The sequence below is a fragment of the Balaenoptera physalus genome (assembly GCF_965194825.1).
Source record: "Balaenoptera physalus genome assembly, chromosome: 16".
Classification (NCBI taxonomy): Eukaryota; Metazoa; Chordata; class Mammalia; order Artiodactyla; family Balaenopteridae; genus Balaenoptera; species Balaenoptera physalus.
Genome location: NC_138898.1, coordinates 4,732,292 through 4,754,622, shown reverse-complemented (window position 1 = coordinate 4,754,622; position 22,331 = coordinate 4,732,292). Strand labels below are relative to the sequence as shown.

At 49.2% G+C, this 22,331-nt stretch overlaps 1 protein-coding gene across 8 annotated transcripts in view; it reads right to left on the bottom strand.

The window, feature by feature from the left end:
* The window catches only part of APCDD1L (APC down-regulated 1 like), a 52,298-nt gene that overhangs the window by 4,914 nt on the left and 25,053 nt on the right, over positions 1–22,331 (bottom strand). For 4 of the 8 annotated variants that reach the window (XM_082428318.1, XM_082428323.1, XM_082428322.1 and 1 more), the window contains 3 exons: positions 6,640–6,815; positions 5,220–5,358; positions 1,899–2,451 (listed from right to left, as the gene is read on the bottom strand). In XM_082428318.1, the coding sequence (XP_082284444.1) occupies positions 1,899–2,451; positions 5,220–5,358; positions 6,640–6,815 (868 nt within the window). Of the gene's footprint in view, positions 1–1,898; positions 2,452–5,219; positions 5,359–6,639; positions 6,835–22,331 lie in introns of all 8 variants that reach the window. The other 4 variants (XM_082428321.1, XM_082428325.1, XM_082428320.1 and 1 more) reach the window with 3 other exon arrangements.

Sequence of the window (22,331 nt, the reverse complement as noted above, 5' to 3'; positions counted from 1 at the left end):
GCAGTTTGTCCTCCTAATGAGGTGGTGGGTGCCGGTAATCACCCCACCACCAGTGCCTTCTCCGCTCTAAGAAGGATGGACGTCAGACCAGCCTAGAACATTGGCTGCCAAAAGGGGAATCGTTTCGAGGTCATGAAGAGAACTCAGGCTGATTTTCTGATCATGAGAGCTTCATGTTGTGCTTCTTCTCTGCTACCCAGATCTTCGGTTGGAAGGAGGGAGGTGGGAGAAGGAGAGAAAGCAGATGGGCTCAAACCTGGTGCCCCTTTCCCCCACACACACACTGGGGATGCTTTGACAAGAAGCTGCTCTCAGGGGTGAGATGTTGCCCCATCTGGTTTAATTCCTTAAGTGTCTAGTATACAGCAGGCACTCAGTACATGCTGAACATGTGAGGGTTGCCTGTGGGCTCAAAGAGCACTTGATAGGGATTCCTGAACTCATCCATTCCCCCATCCATCCATCCATCCTCACCTTTGAAAAATATCCCTTGGGTATTTCCTACAGACATTCTTAACCCAGAGTCCTAACCTCGACTTCATTTTTACAAACCTCAACCTAAAATCAAAAGTTTCTTCTCATTGTGAATGTGGGCAACAAACCCCTGTAGCTTCAGTGGAACCTTCTGCTTTGTGGCCGATCTCATATTAACAGTGTTGCAGATACTAGAAACACTGTTTACACTCATTGCTACTTTGAAATAGGGAGAATAAAGAATTCCCATTCATAGTATTCCCACCTCAGAGTGTTTTAAGACTTGGGTAACTCTTTTAATAGAATTGGTTTCTGTTTAAATCCCATGTCTTTTATTTTATGCTTTTACAAATATTTTTCTGAGGAGGGGTCCTGGGGTTTCACCAGACTCACTGGAGTAGTCACAAGGCCCTAGTCTTGCCCACCAGGCTCTGTGCTATGTGCCAGGAGAACTTTACACACATGAAGTTCAGTTTCTTTTTGCCTGTGTGCTCATCGGACAAAAAAGGGCTATTAGATCTTCCCCAAATCAGGACAGCATGTTTGTGATGTCTTTAAGTTAAAGTCTAGGTTAATTGACTTCCGTGAAATTCACTCTGGGGTGGGCACATCTCAAAGAGAGGGCATCTCCCTTTAGACTGCAGCCTCCTGCCCAGAGGGTGGTCCATGGACCACCTGGGAGCTTGTTAGAAATGCAAAATCCCAGGCCAGACCGCGAACGTGACCGTGCTTTCTAAGAAGATGCCCAGGTGCCGGCATCTTGAGAACAGTCAGAGTCTGAGAAAGCGCTGCTCCGCCTGATGTTAGTATGATGGGGAGTACCCAGTGCCGCCGGCTCCAGGGTAACACTGGGTCCACATGGAGCTTTCGAGAGGGGCCTTCCGAGGGCTGTGCGGCCGCCTGGCAGAGCTCTGGAGGAGCTGCCCCCCTACTTCATTCACCAACATTTACTGGCCCAGCCCGTGTGCCAGCCCCTGGGCCAGGTGTGGGGACACGGAGGGGCACAGGGCCTCCCCCCGCCACGGGTGCTATTGGGAGAAGGCGGTCAGCCAGTAAACAGTGCAGCCCAGAGTGTGCCGAGTGCTGGGACCCGTGCAGAGTGGGGATGGGAGGGAACATCTGAGCCGGGAACTGAGGGAGGGGGGACCTGCCCGTGCATAGCAGGGGCAGGAAGGGACCCTGCCGGGTCCATGAGGAGGATGTCAGGAGGACCACACTCCAGAAGACTCCCCAGGAGTTCCTTCTGTCCAGACCTGAGAAAAGATGTCTCGAGTGGCGGGAAGAGCATGTGCAAAGGTCCTGAGGCAAGCAGACCAGTGCGGGTCGCGGTTGGGGGGGTGGAGGGGGGTTGTGCAGAGAGGGCCCTAGGCAGGGACAGATCCCACAGGCTCTCAGAGCTCGCCCTCCCGGGGCCCCAGACTCACCAGGGCGCTCTGCAGCGGGCGCTGGTAGCCGGTGGGCCGGTAGTGCCGCCGCTCGGCCCGGTCGGTGTGGATGTCCCCCAGGTAGAGCTCCTCCACCAGCCGGGGCGCGGCCCGGGGCTCGGGCTGCAGGCGGCGCTGCACGCGGACCAGGCTGAGCTCGTGCATGGTGAAGCCCAGGGCGGCCGCGCAGTCCCGCTCAGCCCCGGCGCCCAGCAGCTCGTACAGGGCCCCCGGCAGCCAGGCCCGGGCGGCGGGCAGGCGGCGCGCGCAGGCCCGGCCGGCCGGGCTCTGGTCCAGGCGCCCGGCCACGTCGAGCAGGGCGCGGCGGCTGTGGAAGACGACGCCCACCTTGTGCAGGTAGTAGTCGGCCTCGGTGGCGCCCCGGGTGACCCAGGAGGCGCGGCGCAGGCGCACCTTGCCCTTGATGAGCAGTGAGTGGGCGGGCTCCCGGCACGAGGGGTCCCTGTAGTAGAAGTGGTAGGCGCGGAAGAGGCGGTTGGGGTAGAAGGTGTAGGAGCGGGTGAGGAACTCCGGTCCCGGGCGCACCTCGCAGCTGCGGGGGCAGAGGGGGGTTGGGCGGAGCAGTGAGTCCCCCAGCCTTGCCCCGGGATCTCCCTCCTATAGCCTCTGTTTCAGGCCTCAGCTCAGGGCTGGGAGCCTGCAGCCTCAGTTTCCCCAACTGCTCTCAGCCCCACTTTGGGGGCTGGGGGCCTTCCACACTTGCCTTGTGGCCTCAGCAGAAGCTTTCCTTCCACGCCATCCCAAATGCCTTTTTCAGCGGACATCCCCCCTCCTGGCCCGGCTCCCCGTGGGTCCCGTGGATCCCCCTTGGCCCAAGAAACACACAGGCTTTGCAGCCAGAGGACCCGGGTTCAAATCCCATTTCCGTCCCTCCTGAGGAATGTGAGCCTGGATAGCGCCTGGCTCCTTCCTCTGGGACTCGGAGGTCCAGGATGCACAGTCAGCGTTTCCGGGAAGCAGCCAGCACAGTGGTGGCACCTGGGAGGAGCTTGAGAAACGGGGGCTCCTTTGCACCATTTGGGGGGCCCTGTGCTCTGAGCTCCCGAGGGCAGGGTCCTGCCTGTTCTCTCCCCGTTGGATTCCTGGCACCTGGTCCAGGGCCTGGCACACACTGGACCCCCCAACCCTGGTCCTCGCTGAGTGAATCATGAATGATGGGTGCTTACATTGTCTCCCCCCTGGCGAAGCTGACGGGCCCCCTGCCACCACATTTCACCCACATCTGTGACAGGCTTGTTGATCTAAACCAGTGAACTTCTCCAGTGAAGGGTCGGATAATAAGTATTTCTGTCTTTGTGGCAGTTACTCAAGATCGTGGTTCTGGAGCTAAATAGCCAGAGACAGTATGTACCTGGTGGGCGTGGTTGTGTGCCAATAAAACTTTATTTGCAAAGCCAGGCGTCAGGCTGGCCCTGACCCCCCAGGCCCTATTCTGCTGGTGATGAAACCATGACTCCTAGACCCCCAGTCACACCCTGGGCTGGGGGGCAGGAAGCCTCTGGGACTCTCCCAGCGGGGCTCCGCTGGGGTGGATGGTGGACAAGCTCCCGGGGAAGAAGAGCAGGCAGGCACCCCCTGCACAATGTTACGCTAACCAGGGAAATGTTTCATACCAGCGCTGCAGGAGCAGGAGAAATATGTTCTCGCTCACCCTTTTCTTTCAGTCTTTCTGGTTATATTAAGGAGAGAGTCTCGGTTGGAGTTCATGTGTCTTTAATACCAATCTCCCTTTTCTCCCAAAGTGAACAGACTCAGGGCCTTAGGCAGGCAGCGAATCAGGTGAAAATTTAATGATGTTGTTTTGCTTTCATTGACTTTCTTTTTATGGTTACCTCCTATTTATGGCAAGTGGCTCAGCTCCCCAGAGCCATAGTGATGTTACACTTCCTTTAAAAATAATCATAGTGCTGTAAATGTGTACAGTATGCCAATTATCCCCCAATAAAGCTGTAAAAATGCATGAATATATTTACACCAACAAAAGCAAGATGGTTTAAAGAAAAATCGTAAGGAAATACCAGTACAGGCAGTAGTTACAAATGGAGAGAGGTGACTCACATGCCTGAGGGTGGGAAGATTTGCCCAAAGGAATGCAGCAGGTCACACCAGACAGCTCGGTGGTTCCCAGACCCTGGGTCTTTCCCTGCACTACTCCCAGAAAACAGCAAAGCCTGTCTGAAGGGTACAATGGGGGACTTTCTGGGAAGAAAATATTAGAAGTTTCTAGAACTATCTGGAATGCTGTTGTCTTGGGGCAGGAACAGCCTGCAGCCAGTCCCCATCCTCCCCATGTCTCAGTTCTGTCTCAGAGTGACCCCGGCCAGTGGTGCATGAACCCCACCTGGCCTGTGGAGTCGAGGAGGGGGCAGAGCCTGGGAATGCATCCAGAGCATCTTTGCAGAACTCAAGTCCCCTTCCTCCCCCAGGGCGCTAGCAGATGTTTGGCAGTTGGATTTCTCCCTGACCTCGGGAGGTGCGTGGAGGACATGGAAAGTCCAGTTCCTGACCCCAGAATGGGACTGGCCCAAGGGGCCGGCCGGGGAGGAGGGGATGTACTGGGTGTGGAGGAGGACACTGCCTTCCTTCTCCCTGACCCTGGGAGGGAGGACCCAGCTGGCTGCCCCGCAGATGAGGGCAGAGCACAACGCCTATCGCCCCAGAGCAGCACTGGGGCCTCTGAAACGTCAGGTGAGCCTGTCAGGTTAGAAGGAGAATTCGATGGGCAGGCAGGACCCCTGGGCCCTCTCTGGCCTACTCCTTTCGGCCTCAGGACCTTTGCACCAGCTGCTGCCTCTGCCTGGCTCTGCCCCTGGCTCCCTGGATGGCTGACTCCTTCCTCCTTTCAGATCTCGACTGAATGTCACCACCTCCGAGAAGCCTTCTGTGACCGCCCTCGAAAGAGCCCTCCCAGGCCACTCACTCTCACATCCTCCATTTTATGTCTGTCACCATCTCAAGTTTATGTCACTTATTTCTGTGTTTAGGGCTTGTCTCCACCGCAGCTCCCCCTGCACCCAGCTCATAGTAGCTCCTCAGTAAGTGTTTGCACAGCAGGTGCTCAACGTGTGGAACAAGTGCATTTCATCCACTTGCTGTCTGTGGCTGGGGCAGGATGCCCAACACAGTCCCGACCCGCCAGGCTCGCTCTGGGGAGGGCGACAAGCAAGCACGTGCTTGGCAGGCCTCTGGACAGTTGGACGAATTGTGCCCATTTCACAGATATGGGACACTGAGGCTCAGGGTGGGTGAAGCCTCCAAGCCCAGGGGCCTGTGGTCAGCGTGACCTCAGCAGGGTCTTACCCAGTGGAGATCCAGGGCCCGTCCAGGCGTGGGGGCAGCAGTGCGGTGACGGGCGCTCTGTTGGGCAGGAGCTGCTGGCAGTGTGGTCCCCAGCGCAGGCGGCTACCCCCTGCCATCCCGGCTGCCTCTGCAGAGTGGGCTGCAAAGCAGACGGACCCGGGTCAGCGATCCCAGCACACCCTGGTTCTTCACCTGCCCGGCCAGCAGCGGGCTCCCCAGATCGGGGCGCCTCGAGTCAGCCTCGGGACTCACCTGCCTTCTGCGCGCCTGCCTGCCGTGGCCGAGTGCCGCCGGGCCCTGCACCCGGGACGGGAGGCAGCCTGGACTCAGAGGAGCCGGACGGTGGGACTTGCACCCCCTCCCAGCAGGAGCCCAGGCTCTGCTTGACCTCTGCCCCTGGAGCAGCCAGACCTGCACCCGCCGCTCGTGGCCACTCCCTTCGTGGTCCCCCCGTGGTGCCAGGCCCGGGTGTCGTCCATCCCCACGAGTGGGACCTGGCCGGCGCCGGCTCACCGTGGTGCTCGCTCGGGAGGCGTGTGGTGGGGTCAGGCAGAGGCGTGAGGCCAGCAGCGGGGCCGGGGAGGGCTCGGAGGCCTCGGGGAGGAGGCTGTGAGCGGTGGGGCAGGCCCGGGGTCCCCGCCCCCACCAGCTGGGCTCATCTCGTGGAGACAAGCCAGGCCTGGCCGTGGCATCTTCACTTCTAGGAGCGGCTCAGAGGTGAGACCACCAGGGCCTTCAGCTGCTAAAGAGCAGCGGTTCCCCTAGAAACTGTCATCCGCGCTCAGCGAGTCGGGCCTGACGCAGCCCAGATGGCGGGACGTATGGGAAGCTCGGTGAACGCGAGCAGCATCCAAATGTTACGGCAACAGGCTGCGCCCAGCGGCGGCCGCCTCGACCCGCCGGCCCCGCTCCTGCAACAGGCCTTCCCGGGGCGCTTCTTCCCACCACGCCTGTGGCTGACGTGGGTCGGGGGGCGCGGGGGCCTGGCGGAGATGGCGGGCAGCTGGCGAGGCCGGCTGGGCCGGTCCAGGAGGCCCAGGAGGGCGTGTGGGCTGAGGGAGGAGTGAACGAATGATGCCCCCTGCCGCCCACCCCCAGCACACAGTCACGTGGTCCTGTCCGGGTCAGGAAGGGCAGTTCGGCCAGGGAGGCTGGGGTCCCCGCCCTGCCCCTTGGAAGCCGTCTAACGGGGCCTGTGGCCCCCAAACTCTCTGCCCACCTCGGCCTCTCACAGTGGATTCCTCACTTTCCTGGAGGTCTGGGGTCTCACCGGGAGACTCTCGGGGTCCCCAGGGACCAGCTGAGAAAACTGGAGTGACACCGATGGGGACCACGATGTGGCATCAGTGGCTCCTGTTCACTCAGGACCGGCTCCGTGCACTTTTATTATATTATCTGAGATTTGTATACGTTAGCTCACCGTTGCAATGACCCCAGGAGATGGTGTTAGCATCCACTGCCTCTGATGGGTAGAGCCACGGGCTGGGCGAGCCGGGCTTAGCTGGCCTGGGGCCCAGGCTGCCCCCGGTGACAGAGCCGGGCTTCAAGCCAGGCCATCGGCTCTGGCCTGACGGCTTAGCCATGGCTCCTTTTGCACTGCAGGCAGGGGAAGGGGCTGAATGAAGGAATGAGTAAAAATCCTGTGTAGCACTGGGTCCCTGTATATTCCTGCTGTATCCTACACCTGATGTATAGGCTTTAAACAGCCAAATAAGAGAGATGAAAATAAACAACCAATGTACCAGGGCTGTGGTGTCCCCACAGACAGCAGGCACTTGGGCTGCCCCAGGGGCTCTCAGGGCCATTCTGCAGTGAGACCACGCCAAGGGGAGGCTTGAAAGAGTGGTTCTGTGTTAACTCGGGCACATCTAGCCTTTTGGGGACCAGAACCAGGATGTTGGGGTGGACAAGTGGGCATCCACGTTGGGCCAAACGCCCAGCATGGCCCCGTCGGGAATCCTGAGCTGGGACATACATGCATCCGTGCCCACGGCTCCCGCCTTCCTGTGCTCCTGAGATCAACTTCACCCGGACCCCCTGGGTCCCCTGGATCCAATTCTGTGGGTTAATTTGAACATCACTGGTTGTCAGTGAAGCTTGACAATGAAAGTGTTGATTTGGGGAATGGATGGGAGCAAAGGGAAGAAAAAGGTCAAAAGGGGGTGTGTGTTATTTGCCTGGTAGGAAAATCAAGCTTATGTCTCAGAGCAAAACCGTGAACAGGCCCCGAATATGACATTGGCGCTGTTTCCACAAAGCTTGGTTTCTTCTTTTTTTTTTTTTTTATAAATTTACTTATTCATTTATTTAGTTTTGGCTGCGTTGGGTCTTCATTGCTGCATGCAGGCTTTTTCTAGTTGTAGCGAGCGGGGGCTACTCTTCGTTGTGGTGCGCGGGCTTCTCATTGCGGTGGCTTCTCTTGTTGCAGAGCACGGGCTCTAGGCGTGCAGCCTTCAGTAGTTGTGGCATGCGGGCTCAGTAGTTGTGGCTCACAGGATCTAGAGTGCAGGCTCAGTAGTTGTGGCACACGGGCTTAGTTGCTCCGCGGCATGTGGGATCTTCCCAGACCAGGCTCGAACCCGTGTCCCCTGCATTGGTAGGTGGATTCTTAACCACTGTGCCACCAGGGAAGTCCCAAAGCTTGGTTTCTTGAGGAAATGTTTTCTGTTCAAAAGGAAACGAGCCTTTCCCCCAGGTACTCCCTCTGAAGGCACCTCGAAGAGATGTCGCCTTCACGACGTTAGATTTTGACACGAATCCTGAGATAGTATGTTCCCGCTAAGTGTGTTTTAGTTTGTCTTGCTTTTCTGCGAGAAATTGGGATTTAATTAAGTCAGGAGACAAAGAGATACGGTGAAATCTCACCATATTCAGAACATGTACATGCAAAACACAAAACACAACTGGAGCCCTTCTTTGTAAAAACCCGAGCGGAGCGTGCCACTGCCTCTCGGCTGAAGCTTCAACTTCAAGGTTGCAAAAATGAAGCCAACCGATTAGAAATGAACACACGAAATGTTTCCAGTCCCAGCTTTGGAGGTAGCTTATAGATTTTCTTTCCTTTCTCTCCCTCTTTTCTCCCCTAGAAAAGTCTGAGCTCAGGGAGCCACAGCTGAAAGCAGATGATGCCGTGGGCCGGCTTGCACAACTTTTCCTGGGGACCTGATAGACTGAGTTTAATGCGTGGGCCAAATTGATTTTTATCAACCATGGATTTTTAATTAACAGTGGTGTCCACTTACCGCCATCCATTATTTACTGTTTACCCACTAATTAAAAATTATGCTGCTTTGGCACTCATAAGAGCAGGACATTTGAAATTAGATCGCATCGTTCAAATTACCTGCAGAATTAAATCCAGAGCGTCGAATTGCTCAGACCAGGCTACTGGGGTTTAAAATATGATCTGCTCCAGCCTGTTGTATGATCATGAGTCAGAATGCCAGGAGCAGGCTACATGGCAAACATCGTGTGGAACCTGCCTGGGGTCTTAGGGGGGAGGGAGACCTTGGAGTCTGTCTTGAGCGGAGGTTGTCTCACCCAGGAATCCCAGGGAAGGCAGCCTGTCAGTGCACTGATGGAGTGCTTCCAGGTGCCGGCCATACCTATGGACCAGCAGGTGTCATCTGCACAACTGCCCATGGTCCAGGTTCAGTCAATGCCCCCATTTTGCAGATGAAGAAACTGAGGTTCAGAGGGTGGAGAGACTTGGCCACCCTACCCCAGGCAGATGCTTCTTATCCAATTAACAAATAAAATATGGTAAAATACACCTAACATAAAAGTCACCATTTTAACCATCTTAAAGCATACAATTAAAATTCGGTGGCATTTAAGATGTTCACCAGGCTATGCAAACATCAGCTCTGTCTAGTTCCAGAATTTTTCATCACCCCAAAAGGAAACTCCATACCCATTAGCAGTCACTCTCTACGCCTCTCTCCTCTCAAACCCTAGCAGCCAGTAATCTGCTTTCTGTCTCTATGGATTTGCCTATCCTGGATATTTTGTATAAGTGAAATAAAAAATATCTGCCCTTTTCTTATCTACTTCCCTTTTCTTATCTACTTTTCTTATCTGCTGTTCACAACACTTCTATTAGATGGACGTGATTATCTTCATTTTCCAGGTGAAAAATGGAGCCTTGGGAGAAGATTTACACCCAGGTCCACCATCCGTGTTTTCTTCAAAGAACATGAAAAGCGTAGGTCTGAATCAATGGCCGGGGGGTGGGAGGGGTGGAGAAAGGACATGGGGTTTGTAGCCAGAGCAGATGGAGAAATAATCAGGTCTTCAGATACCTTTCTTTTAGGGGCAAAAAGCAAAAGAAAAGCACTGTTTTTTGGGTTTTTTTCCCCCCTATCCTAATTGGCTTGTTCTGAGGTTCTGGGAGGTGTGCCAGGTGATTTTAGGTGCAGTGGTCAGCATTTCTTATTCCAGTGGTTATGCATCGATTTTAGAGGGTGTTAAAAAGCAGCTGCAGTTACCGTAGCAAAATTGTGCTCTCACAGCCCACATTGCCAAGGACAAGACTGAGTTTTAAAAGGGGCCTGGTCTGAACTGGATTTTAAAAAATTAAGTAATACTTTAAGTAAATAATATTTAATAAGTAACTATTTAATAAGTAAACGTGGTCAATAGCCTGAGGGGGGTGCACAGAACGAAGAGGGAGAGACGGAATTTAACTCCTCACTTCCCCTCATGGCTGTGCGTTCTGGAGCCACCACCACAAAGGACAGCAAACTGGGGGACCGAAAACAGCAGGACATTATTCTCTCACAGTCTGGAGACCAGAAGTCTGAAATCAAGGGGTGGGCAGGGCCGCGTTCTGTCCTGAGACTCTGGGGGAGGGTCCTTCCTGCCTCTTCCAGGTTCTGGGGGCTCCAAGCATCCTTGGCTTATAGCTGCATCCCTTCAATCTCTGCCTCTGTCGTCACAGGGCCGTCTTTCTTCTCTGTGTGTCTGCAGCTCTGTATCCAAACCTCCCTCTCTTTCCCTTATACAGATACCAGTCAGTGGATTCAGGTCCACCCTGATCCAATATGACTACATCTACATCTGTAAAGACCTTATTTCCAAATACGGTCACATTCACAGGTACCAGGGGTTAGGATTTGAACATATCTTTTTGGGGACGCAATTCAATTCACAACCGATACCAAGGGCCACCCAGGTCTCCCAGCACCCTAACCTTTGTCCGTCTACTCCTCCCCCACATGACCCTTGCATGGCTGTCACATGCCTTTGTAAAGCGGCACATGATGGCCGGAGTTCCTGTTCTCTCGGAGAGGCTGGCGTTAATCAAATAGTCCCACTATGGATTATAATTTCAAAGAATTGTAAGTGTCTCAAAGGAAATTTACACAGTGGCCAAAAACTTCCTAACACTTGGAGTAACATTCCGTGCTTTTCCTTATGATCTCCAGGGCCCTTCAACATCGGTTGTCTTCCTGTCTTTCCAGGGCCATACATCAGATCCCCCCATAATTCTCTATTGTGTGTTCCTAGGGATGAATAGCAAACTCTTTCCTGCCTCAGGGCCGTTGCAATGCTGTTCCTCGGCCAGAGCACCTCTCCCTCTGCTTTGAGCTGGGTGCTTCCCACGCACTGGGGTCTCAGCATGATCGGCGTTTCCTGGCAGGCTGACATCAAACATTCCCTTCTGCTATTTTCCCCTTCCCATCTCACCTGTGCAGCACTCATCACCTCTCTCTTACCTGCTTGCTGTTTTTTATTTACTTTTATTTTTTGACTTTTCAAGTTGATATCATTTCAGACCTACAGAAATTTTGCCAAAGCAGTAGAAAGAGCTCTAGTATACCTGGTTTCCCCAAAGGTTAACATCTTGCAAAGATATATAGTACAATGATCAAAACCAGGAAATTAACACTGATCCCATGTTAGAATTAGTCTACAAATCCTATGCAGATTTCACCAGTTGTCCCAGTAACGTCTCCTTGCTGGTCCAGGATCCAATCCAGGATCACACATCACACTTAGTTGTCACGTCTCTTTAGCATCCTTCAATCAGAGATGCTTCTTTGGTTTATGTCTTTCACAACCTTGACACTTTTGAAGAGTACTGGCCAATTATTTTGAAGTGTGTTCTTCGGTTTGGGGGTTTCCGATGTTTATTCATGATTAAATTCAGCTTGGGCAGTTTTGGCAGGAACCCCAAGGAAGCAATGTTTTGCCCCTCTCAGTCATTGCTTCAGGAGGTACTGAGATGTCAATTTGTCCCAACGCTGGTGATGTTAACTTCGACCACTTGCTTAAGGAGGTGTCTGCCAGGTTTCTCCACTGTTAAATTACTCCTTTCCTCTTTGTAATTAATAATTATCTTATGGGGATATACTTTGAGCTCATGCAAATATCTTGTTTTCCATTATACTCCCCCCACTAATTTTAGCATCTATTGACGAACATTGACGATTCTTACTTACAACAGTTATTACTGTGGTGTTTTCCAAATGGTCATTTTCTAGTTCCATCATTCTTTCTGGATTTATTTATTTTTTTATTGTTTTATCTGTAACTTTCTGGATTTATTGATTGGAATTTTGCTGTAAGGAAGCACCGTCCCTTCTCCCTGTTTATCTCTTTATTCAATTATTATTTGTCTTAGTATGAACTCAGGGATATTTATTTTATAGGTTACAATCCATTGCTGTCATTATTTACTTTGTGGCTCAAATTGTCCATGATTTGGCCATTGGGAGCTCCATCGACTTAGCTCCTGGGTCCTTTTTACATGCACTTGTCATTTTTTTTTTTTTTTTTTTTTTTTTTGAGCATGTCCTCATTTTCTGGCACTAGAAGATCTTCCAGGCTCAGTTTGTACTTTTCCTGACCCAGCCCTGGAATCAGCCATTGCTCCAAGGAGTCCTGGTTCCTTTTATTGGAGAATAGTATTTAGAAACCAAGATGTAGGTGCTGGGCGCTCACTGCCACTGAGGTGTCACCCTAGGTGCCTCAACTTCTTTCTTCCTTCCTCCCTTCCTTCCCTCTTTTCTTTCTCTCTTTCTCTTCCTTCCTTCCTTCATTTCCCCTTTTCTGCTTCCTTTCCTTTTCCTTTCTTTCCTTTCCTTTCTTTTCCTTTCCTTTCCACGAGGATAGGCCCTTATCTCTCTTGCTCCCTGCTGATTCCCAGCCCCTAGCACAGTGCCCGATGGATGCTAAATAAATATTTGTTGTGTCAATACATGGAGAGCACTTAGAACAACGCCGTCACATAGTAGACACTCAGTAAGTGCTAGTTGTGATTGCTACGTTTAGTTGAACGGATGAATGAATGACTTGTGCTCCGTAAGACCAATGCACATGAACTCCTTGTTGACATTTCTCCCACCCCCTTGAGGTTTCTCCTCCTAAAAATTGGCTGGTGATTTCCATCATGTGTGTGGCTATTAGGGTCAGGCTTGAAATGGACGTGGAGAAAGAGAAGGCTTGTAGCTGTTGGGATCACTAAGAATCTGGCTGAGGGTGAAAGGGTAGTCAGTTAGGGAGTTCCCAGCAGGCTGGGGACCCTGATTGATCCAAGCAGGTAGAGAGGAAAGAGAAGTAGGCAAAGGGAGATTTAAGTCTGAGCATCAAGTCCTGCCGAGAGTTTTGAGGATGGGCCAGATCTGGCATAAGAACCTGATGCTGGGTCCTTGGCCTTATAGCCTTTTTGACCCTTGGGACCTGCCCCAGCCAAACCAGGACCCTGATATGGTTCTACACCCCCAAGGAAGGCTCCATCTAGCTCCACGGCACTGTTCAATAAACAGAGACTGTGAGTCACACATTAAAAAGGCTAAAAAGTAGCAGGTGAAATTAATTTTAACGATATTTTATCCAGCCCCCAATAGTATATGTAATACATTCAACATGTATGAATTCAACATGTAATAGATATGAAAACTAGTAATGAGATATTTTATATGCCTTTTCAAATACAAGTCTTCGAAATCGGGCATATATTTACACTCACAGCACAACTCAGTTTAGATGGGTCACATTTCAGGGCCTCAGGGGCCATATGTGGCTGGCGGCTGCTGTATTGGAAGCATAGCTCCAGCTCAAGAATGGGATGTGTGTGTGTCGAATTTCGCTGCATCAGAGGTTTCAAGCTGTTTTCTGAAGCCCACAGGTGTTTTTTTCAGGAGACAAGGGGAGACCCAGTGAGTGGGACTCTGGCCTCCCGCCTTCTGCTTTAGCCCCCGCAGCCTCCGCCATTTGCTCTGGTTTATGTACTGGGGGGCTAATTAGGATCTGCTTTGAAAAAAGGGTTCTCTTGCTTCAAAAAAAAAAAGTCTGAAACCCTCTGGTTTATTTCAAAATCCTTAGCTTGAGGTAATTCACCTAGAATGTTTGTACTTGGAAGCTTATGCACATTTAAATAAAAATCCCCACCCAAAAACATAACCTCTCTTGATTAGAGGCGGCCGCTTTTTACAAATCAAGATGGGCTGGCGTGCAACAGCACACAGAGAATGTTTCGCCCACAAGCTTCAGAAACCGGCTGTTGAAATGGCAGCTGTCACTGTGTTGCTACAGCAAAAGATGTGCTTTCCAACGAAGCCATTGCACAAAAGGCACGCAGAGTCTCCGTTTAAACTCCCCGGAGAGGGTTACAGATTGGCACACTATGACAGTACCAGCAAATCACAGAAATATGAAGACAAACTTTGAATTCTAAGGAGCCTAAACGTCCCCTCTGGTGTGGATGGCTAGCCTTCACATTCCTCATATGTCCCTCATTTGGCCATAATTGAATCTCATTATCCATCTAATCTGAGAGTCTTTGCCTTCAAGGCTGGGGCGTGGGCCTGAGGCAGGATGGACTTTGCATTCTTGGGAAACTCAGAAATGGTGTGCTCTAGAAAAAAGTGCACACCACTTCCCAGCCCTGCAGCATCCCAGGACTGTGACATGTGCCCTCTTTTGCTTGGTGAGCTCAGAGTTTAAAGTTGCCCTGAGGAATTCTGGAGGGACCATGTGCCCGGAAAAACAGATTCTGAGCCGTTGAGGCGCAGGAGGGCCTCAGACTTGGATGTCAGTGTGTTGAAAGGCTACTGAAGGGACATAGCTTGGTTTGTCACTGTTTCCCCCGTTCTGGGTTAAAAGTCCCAGCTTGGGCTGGACCAGGGGGGTCGGTGGAAAAGGTGGACCTAATTGGTCCCACTTGGAGAAGGGGACTGTTTTATGTTTGTGTTTCCAAAATTGAAAACATTTTGTCAAAGGGAGTGGCTGACCGCGTAGCTATCTCCCCGTGGCCTGTGTTGAGCATTTCCTGCTAATGGAAGTGGAAACGCACAGCTCACGGGATGGGAAAGGAATGGGGGATTTGGAAGACAAAAAGTCTAGCCCACCAGGCCTGGCTCATAAGCCAGTTTTTGTTTGTTTGTTTGTTTGTTTAGGATTGTTCCAGCACAAAAACCGTTCACATCAAAACTCCCTCAGCCCCATGATAATGCTAATTATTCCTCGCTCTGGCTGGGGCTTCCACCCAGATGAAAACTGGAAAATTCCAGCCAAAGCCCAGCTGTTTCCAAATAGCCAAGGCATCAGGGTGATTGATGGAAGTGTTTCCCTTTTCACCCAGATGTTCTGGTGTCTTGGAGACAAGGCCTCCTTCGCTCAGCTTTAGCGCCTGTGTTCCCAGATCTGCACGTTGGCCCCTTAGATGTTCCTAATTTATACCAAATTTGGTCAGTGCTCTCCATGGATACCAACGTTCAGCCCTGTGCTTCGAGGGGTGCGGCGAGGGGGAGTTGGGGTCTGGAGAGATGGAGTGTGAGATCTCTCCGGGCTTCTGAACCTGGCTGGGTCTCGCGGAACATTCTGGTGCCTGCCCTGAGGGATGTAGTTACAAGTCAGTGTTTGCTAAACAGAACGTGTGTCTAGAAGTCTCCCGTTGGACTGAATCCTTCTTCGCTCTCTTGGCAGAAGACTGAAGGTCCCATTGTTCTACAGAGCAGGAATTTGGCAGAGGTAGTCCCAAGGTTTTGACACATTCAAGAAGAACAAGACGTTTGTGTAATCGCGGTGAAGACTCCCGGAAAAGGGCGCAGGAGTAGGGATCTTGGGGCGCCAGCTTGAGGAGCTTAACTCTTCATGGGGCCTTAGGAACTGGTTCTCCACCACGTCTTCCCCGGAGGGGCCAAGAGCCTTCTTGTCTCACAGAAGTATTTAGGCTTCGAGGAGAGCAGGATGGAGTCTGTCGGTCTCCATTGAGTGCCTTTGGGTCTGAGAGCTGCGCAGAGATGTGTGTGTGTGTGGGCGGGGGTCCGGGGAGCAGCCCCAGCGCTGGGGGAAGTGCATCACTTACGGGGCTGTTCTCGGGAGTTTCCACAAGGGGGCCCTCTTGAGCTTTGGCTGGGGCGGTTGGGCGGCCCCGGGTGAAACCCGGCGCCACCTCCTCCAGACCCGGCCTCCAGCCGAGGGCCTCCGGGCTCCCTCCGTTCACCTTGGCTTTGGCGAAGAGGGAGCCCCTGGAAGGCCAGCGCCGGGGCGCATGCTTCCTTCCACGTGGGCGGTCTTGGGTTCCGCTTGCACAGAGGACGTATTTGGAGACCGAAGGGCGAGGGTCACGGGCTCACCTAGCCTCGCCTCCTTTCCTTCTTCTTTCGAAGAAGTTTGCAACGCAGAACAAACACTCCGGTTGGAACCACAAGAAAGGGCATCTGGGAAGCTTCATCAACAGTGAAACCAACCATCTTGGCTCCTTGGGGCCTTTCCCCAAACACGCATGCAGGGGGGCCTTTGGGTCAGCCATGACAGGAGGCACGGAGGTTTTAAACGCGAGGAAATTATTGTAATTTAACAAGTCAATTTTTCTTACACTGTGTTGAGATTAAGTTCGTGGTCTCTTCCATACATTCGAAATATGGAATTTCCCTAGAGTGCGATTTTGAGGGAAAACCTACATCATGTTTCGAAAAACCCATTTTGTTGGGAGTTACCGGATTTTATTTTAAAAGAAATGGTAATATTTAATTACGGTATTATTTTACTGTCTAGAAAATTAATGTGCTTTTGGAGTTTCGGGAGAAAGGCCGGCTGTAAGTCCGAACCCTATTTTTAAATTACCATACAAATAGAATTCCCAAAGACGCACATATTGGCTTAAGTGTCGCAGACAAGGTACAGGAAAATGCGCCGGCTTCCTAAATGGTAAATAAACAGGCTTGTAATTCTTGCCCTCCCTTGCGACCCTGGATGGCTGCGTTCTTATCCTGGGGAGAAAGCACGCCGCTCACCGAGGGGACGGCAGCAGTGCTAATTGGATGAGCACAGTGGATTAGTCATCGGGCGTCTTGTCACCATCCTAATAACGAGGCGCACATTTCTGTGACGCTCTAGAGTCTGCGAAGCCCACGATTAGTTATCCACTGGGTCCTCACATCGAGCCTTTGGGGTTGGTACTGAGATTGTCCCCCCATTCTACGGACGAGCAAACAGAGGCTCCGAAAAGGAGTCTCTCAGAGAGTCTAGCTTCCATCGTGCACATCGGTCGGTGGAAAGGCCCAAACTGCAAACCAGCCCTGTTACCTGGAAACTCCACTCTCCTTCCAAAGGCACACACAGCCCCTGGTCTCTGCACGACAGAGCACCTACCGTGTGCCTGACCACGGGGGTGGCAAAGATGCTTCTACAAGGGCTCAGGGCCTGATGCTCTGAGCCAGGGCAACCCCGAGGGCTCGGCGTGAGGACCCAGTGGATAAGTGGAGGTGTTCTGGTCCGGTTTGCTGAAGGGAGGGACAAGGAGGGGGCCGCCAGGAGGAGCCCCGCCGCCCTCGGGCTCCTTGAGAGTCATAGGAACTAGGAGCTGCTTGACAGGTGGAGAGAGCCGTAATGGGAGCTCGGGCGGAGGCTGAGGAGGTAGCAGGGAGGTGTGAACCAGCAGCCGGGCTGAGCCAGAGGTCATCAGCGGCAGGAGCTGCAGGGGAGGCCTGCTGGCACCAACGGGGGAGCTGGGAGTGTGCTTCAAGCAGAGGGAGCGCCGCGGTACGGGGGCGGAGAGCAGGTGGACGTTCTGAAAGGCAGTGCTTTCCCAGGGGCCCCGTGCTTACCTGGGTGGCACTGCCGGTGATTGCAGGCGTAGGTGATGGACAGTTTACATCTGAATAGTTACATGTCTATTTCGACTCAGCTGGATAACTGACACATCCAGCCTGGGATTTTGTTAGCATGAGGCTAAAGCATACAAGGATAGGTTATCTTTAAAAATAAGTGAAAACGAGTTCGTTGATTTGGAGGGAAACGTTGACCCAATTATAGGACAGTAGCAATCAGATGTGGCCAAATTGCTGTTGGTGGCACACAATGACGGGCGGCTGGGGACCAAGGCGCTAAGGCCCTGCTGGCTTGTGTTAAGGATGACCTAGTGGATGTCGCGGAGGGGAAGGAGGGGCTTAAGGTGACCCGTGGGAGACCACCTCAAATCCCAGGTGTGGAGGCGAGGCTGGGGAAGTGGGGTGCTGAGCAGTAGGTACTGGAGATGGGAAAGCCAGCCTGGGGCTGCTGAGACGTGGGGTGAAGGCAGGGAGGGAGGTGTCGTGGCTATGCGGGTTCTCAGCCAGGAAACTGGGGGGGCTGGTGGTGCTATTCCTGAGATGGAGACCTGGGGAGAGTTGCGTTTTGGGGGTGTGCCATTTGAGGAGCTGACAGGCCATCCAGGAAGAGCCAGTCATGAGGAGCTGGCTGGGGCCACACATCTGTCTACAAGGCGCACGCGCGGCGAGGACAAAGGGTAAAGTTGGCCAGAGGCAGAATCCCAAGGAAAGCAGCCCCACGGGAAGGGCCAGGCAGGGGCCAAGGAGGACCACCTCGGGAGACGCAGAAGTGCCAGGGGGCAGGTTGTATATAAGTAGGGTGGCAGATACAACGCAAGATGCCCACTTAAATTTGATATCCAGATACACAATGAAAAATGTTTTAGTATCAGTGTCTCAACGATTGCACAGATGAGTGTAGGGGTTTGGAGAAGAGAGACAAGACCAAAGCGATAGAGAGATTGTGTTCTATGGCTTAATTATTATTTTTATATAAGTTCTTTCATGCCATACAGAGGGCAAAAAAACAGAATCAGAAGATATAGAAAAGCATGAAGGTGATATAAAAGCTCACGCCCATTGCCTCATGCAAAGTGCCTTGCCATTAACCTGCTGGTACATGTTACCCTCTGGATTCTAGAGTCTGGGTTGTCAAGAGAGCCCGAGCACAGGGACCGTGGTCCCCTTTGAACCTCCATCTCCACAACAATATCTGACCCATGGCAGGTACACAGTAAATTTTTGCTGAATGAATGAATAAATCTTTCTAGACTTTTTTTCTTTTCACACACACATACCTGCATTTATTCAATTTTTTTAAACAAAAATGGGACTGTCCTATGTATATTATAGGAAATCTATGTTTTTAACTTAATAATGGATTTTGGAAATCTTTGAGGAAGGTTGGCCTTTTAGGACTGGAGGGACTAAGACATATTCACGGTCTTTGAAGGAAGAACCCGAGGAAATGATGAAGTGGCACAAACAGGAGATGTAATAACCAGGGAAAGCAGGTGCTCTAATCAAGAAGAGTCCAATAAAAACAGGCTAATCTCTTCAAACAAAAGCAATATGTGGCTTGCAGTGGAATTTTCAAAATGTATAAAAAAGTTGTAAAATGAAAAGTGAAAGTTGCTTTTTACCCTGAAGACCTGGTTGCTCCCTCCAAAGTGAATCATTTTAACAGTTTCTTGTGCATCCTCCCAGAAAATGCATTCATGCCGATCTCTGCATATAAATGTATATGTTTTTTATTTGGCTATTAAAATTTTTGTGTGAATGCAATCTTTCTATATACATCGTTCTGCATTTTGCTTTTTACACTTAAATTATCACGGATATCTTTCCATCTTAGACTTATCCCTTTGTGGAAAAGACAAAATAGTATTCCATTATACAGATGAATCTTGATTTAGTTAACCAATCCTCTGTAGATGGTCATTTAGATTGTGGTCAATTTTTTAACATACAACAATATGTTGGACATCCTTTTAATGTAGCTTGGTATAAGTTTTGTGGGTGTCATACAAAGAAATTGTGCATTTAACATCTTGATGGATTTGACCTAACTGCCCTCCAAAAATGCCGTTTCAATTTACCGTCCACCAATGGTATAGGAAAGTATCTATGTCCTTACACATTTGGCCACACTGGATATTATCAAACTTTTCACTTTTTGCAAATCTAACATATGAACAATGGAAGAGAAATTACAAGCTGATGAAAGTTTGTGGCCAAACACACATTTGTGTGTGTGATTGTGAAATACCTATAAATAAAGAGGCACAAGTTATTAAGCAGATACTCCACTTGGATTCATACCCTTTTGCTCATTTTCACTGCCACCACTCTGGGTAAAGCCATCATTTCTCACCTGAAAGACTGACCTTGGTCCCTCTCTGTTTCTCCAGAATCTACTCTTCCCCCTGTAATCCATTCTCCATGGAGCAGCAAGTGTGATCTTTAGAAAATGTAAACTGGCATCCTGATTCTGCAGTGTGAGTCTGAATATTCTGAGGGACACCCTCCCTATGCACAACTAGATTTGATGTAAAGCATAATTTTCCAGAAAGTAGGGAAGCCTCTGAGTTCCCTGGTCCCCAAAATGAGCTGAAGTGGGAACTGTGGAGACTCTCCTGAGAGCAAAAGTCAGTGTCAGCATTGAGGCTGTGGGGAACCAGGATTTAGGGGGTTGCTAGTGCCCCTTGACTCCTGGGAGAAGCAAATATGAATGTTCTCTTGAGAAAAGCATGATCATTTTAGGTTCCAAAGTTTTCCATGAGTTTCCAATTAAAGATCGCCAAATAAACGAGTAAACAACCCACTATGGAGTAAGAGTTCACAGAAATAAAAAGCTTACATCCCAAGAGCATCAGATATTGCAGTTACTATAACAAAATAAAGAAAAGTATGTATGAAATGTTTAATGAAATAAAATATGGAATTTAAAAAAAATGAACAACAGACATGAACCTATAAAAATGACCAAACAGATTTGAAAAAAGAATCAATGGAACTTTAAGAAATAAAAAAATATAATTGTTTATATAAAAACTTAGTGCTTAGGTCATGGGGTAGATTAGATACTGTTGAAAAGGGAATTAGTGGACTGGAAAATAGATGTAAAGAAATTACTCAAAATTCAGGAAAGAGAGGGGGCTGAAAACTAAAACGGGTTAAGAGACATAGCAGCTACAGTGAGAAAGCCTAAGGAATGTCTTCTGGAAGGAGAGAAAAGAAAGTTATAGGAGAAGCAATAGGTGAAGAAAAATTGTCTGATAATTTTCCAGAAGTGATAAAAGACACCAAATATTGGTACCAGCAAGGAGAGTGAGTACCAAGCAGGATTAGTAAAAATAAATCAACACTTGAATCTTCAGAACACCAAAGAGAAAAAGAAGAGAAAAGAGCCAACAACCTAGATTTTTTTTGTACCCAGCCAAACAACCTTTCAAGATCAAGGATGAAACAAAGACATTTTCAGATAAGCAATACTGAGAGTGTTTACCACTATATGAAATGATATTGTATGCAAAGGAATTTGTGATGAAGGAAGGTCTGATTTTTAAGAAGGTATAATGAGCAAAGAACTTGAAAATTTAATCCAAAAAAGTGAATAAACTGATGATCTATAATTTTGTGGAGTTTAAAAAAAAACGACATCAACTAAAATACTGGAAAACAGTAGCATGTAATTTGGAAGAGGAATGATTAGGTTAATGTTCTAAACTCCTTGCACTATCAGGAAAAGGATTAAGATATTAAGATGGTATACTTTCAGAAGTAGCCACTAAAATAATAGAAGTATCATATAACTTCTAAATCCAAAGAAAGAAAGAAAAAAAAAGTAATAGGAATAAGTACAACCCAACCTTATTTAAAAAAAAAAACAACACCTTATTTTAAAAAAAGACAAGAAAGTAGGAAAAAAGCATAAAAAGCACAATTTGTAGAAAACAAAAATATGATAAAAACAAATCTCATTTACTTGCCAGTTAACAGACATTATCAAATTGGATTTTTAAAACTCCTCCTATATGTTACTTTTATACTTGAAGCTTAAAGACACAGAAAGGTCAAAGTAAAAGGATTGAAAATCCTTACCAAATACAAAATAAAAGAAAACTGAAACCAGATAAAATAGGATTTACTATAAAAAGCATTATTAAGGATAGAGGTCTCTCCATAAAAGGTCCAATCTGCCAGGAAGACGTGACCATCACATAGCATCAAAATATACAAAGCAAAAATTGCTATATAGGGAGATATTGAAAAATCCATCATCATAATGAGAGATTTTAGCACAACCCTTTCAATTATTTATAGGTCAAGCAGACAAAAGATTAGTAATGATACAGAAGATTTAAAAAACAGTGAATAGACGTAATTCATTTTATACACGTGTGTGCACATATACATGTATGTGTGTACATCTGTATGTGTGTTGTGTAAGTATATACACAATTATATATAGATAACTGTGCCCAACAATTAGAGAATGCACATTTTTTTTGAGCACACATGCAACATTTACAAAAACTGACTCTATATGAGGCCATAGAATAAATCTCAACAAATTCAAAGAATTGGTATCATACAGGTGATACTTCTGCAACTAAATTAAAAGTCAGAAATAAAAAACAATTTAAAAAATCCTGTGTTTGGAAATTTAAAATACTTCTGAACCACTCAATGAAGAAATCAAAATAAAATAAAATAAAAAACAGAAATTAGAGCTAAGCCCAAAGTGAAAATAGTACCTATGAAAACACGTGAAATGTGAAGAAAGACTCTGAGGAACGCTTATAGGTTTACATTTAAAAGAAGAAATTCTGAACATTCAAGATACTTTTCCAACTTAAAAAGTTAGAGCAAGAGAAACAGCATAAGCCTAAATCAAGTAAAAGGAAAGAGATAATAAGAAAAAAAAAAAGCAGACATTAATAAAGTAGAAAACAAAGCTTCGAAAGACAGAATCAACAAGGCCCAAGTTCATCCAATAAATTGGATCCACCTCTGGTAAGACTGACCAGAAAAAGAAAGAAAGAAAAGAGTGGCACAGTGGGTGGATGGG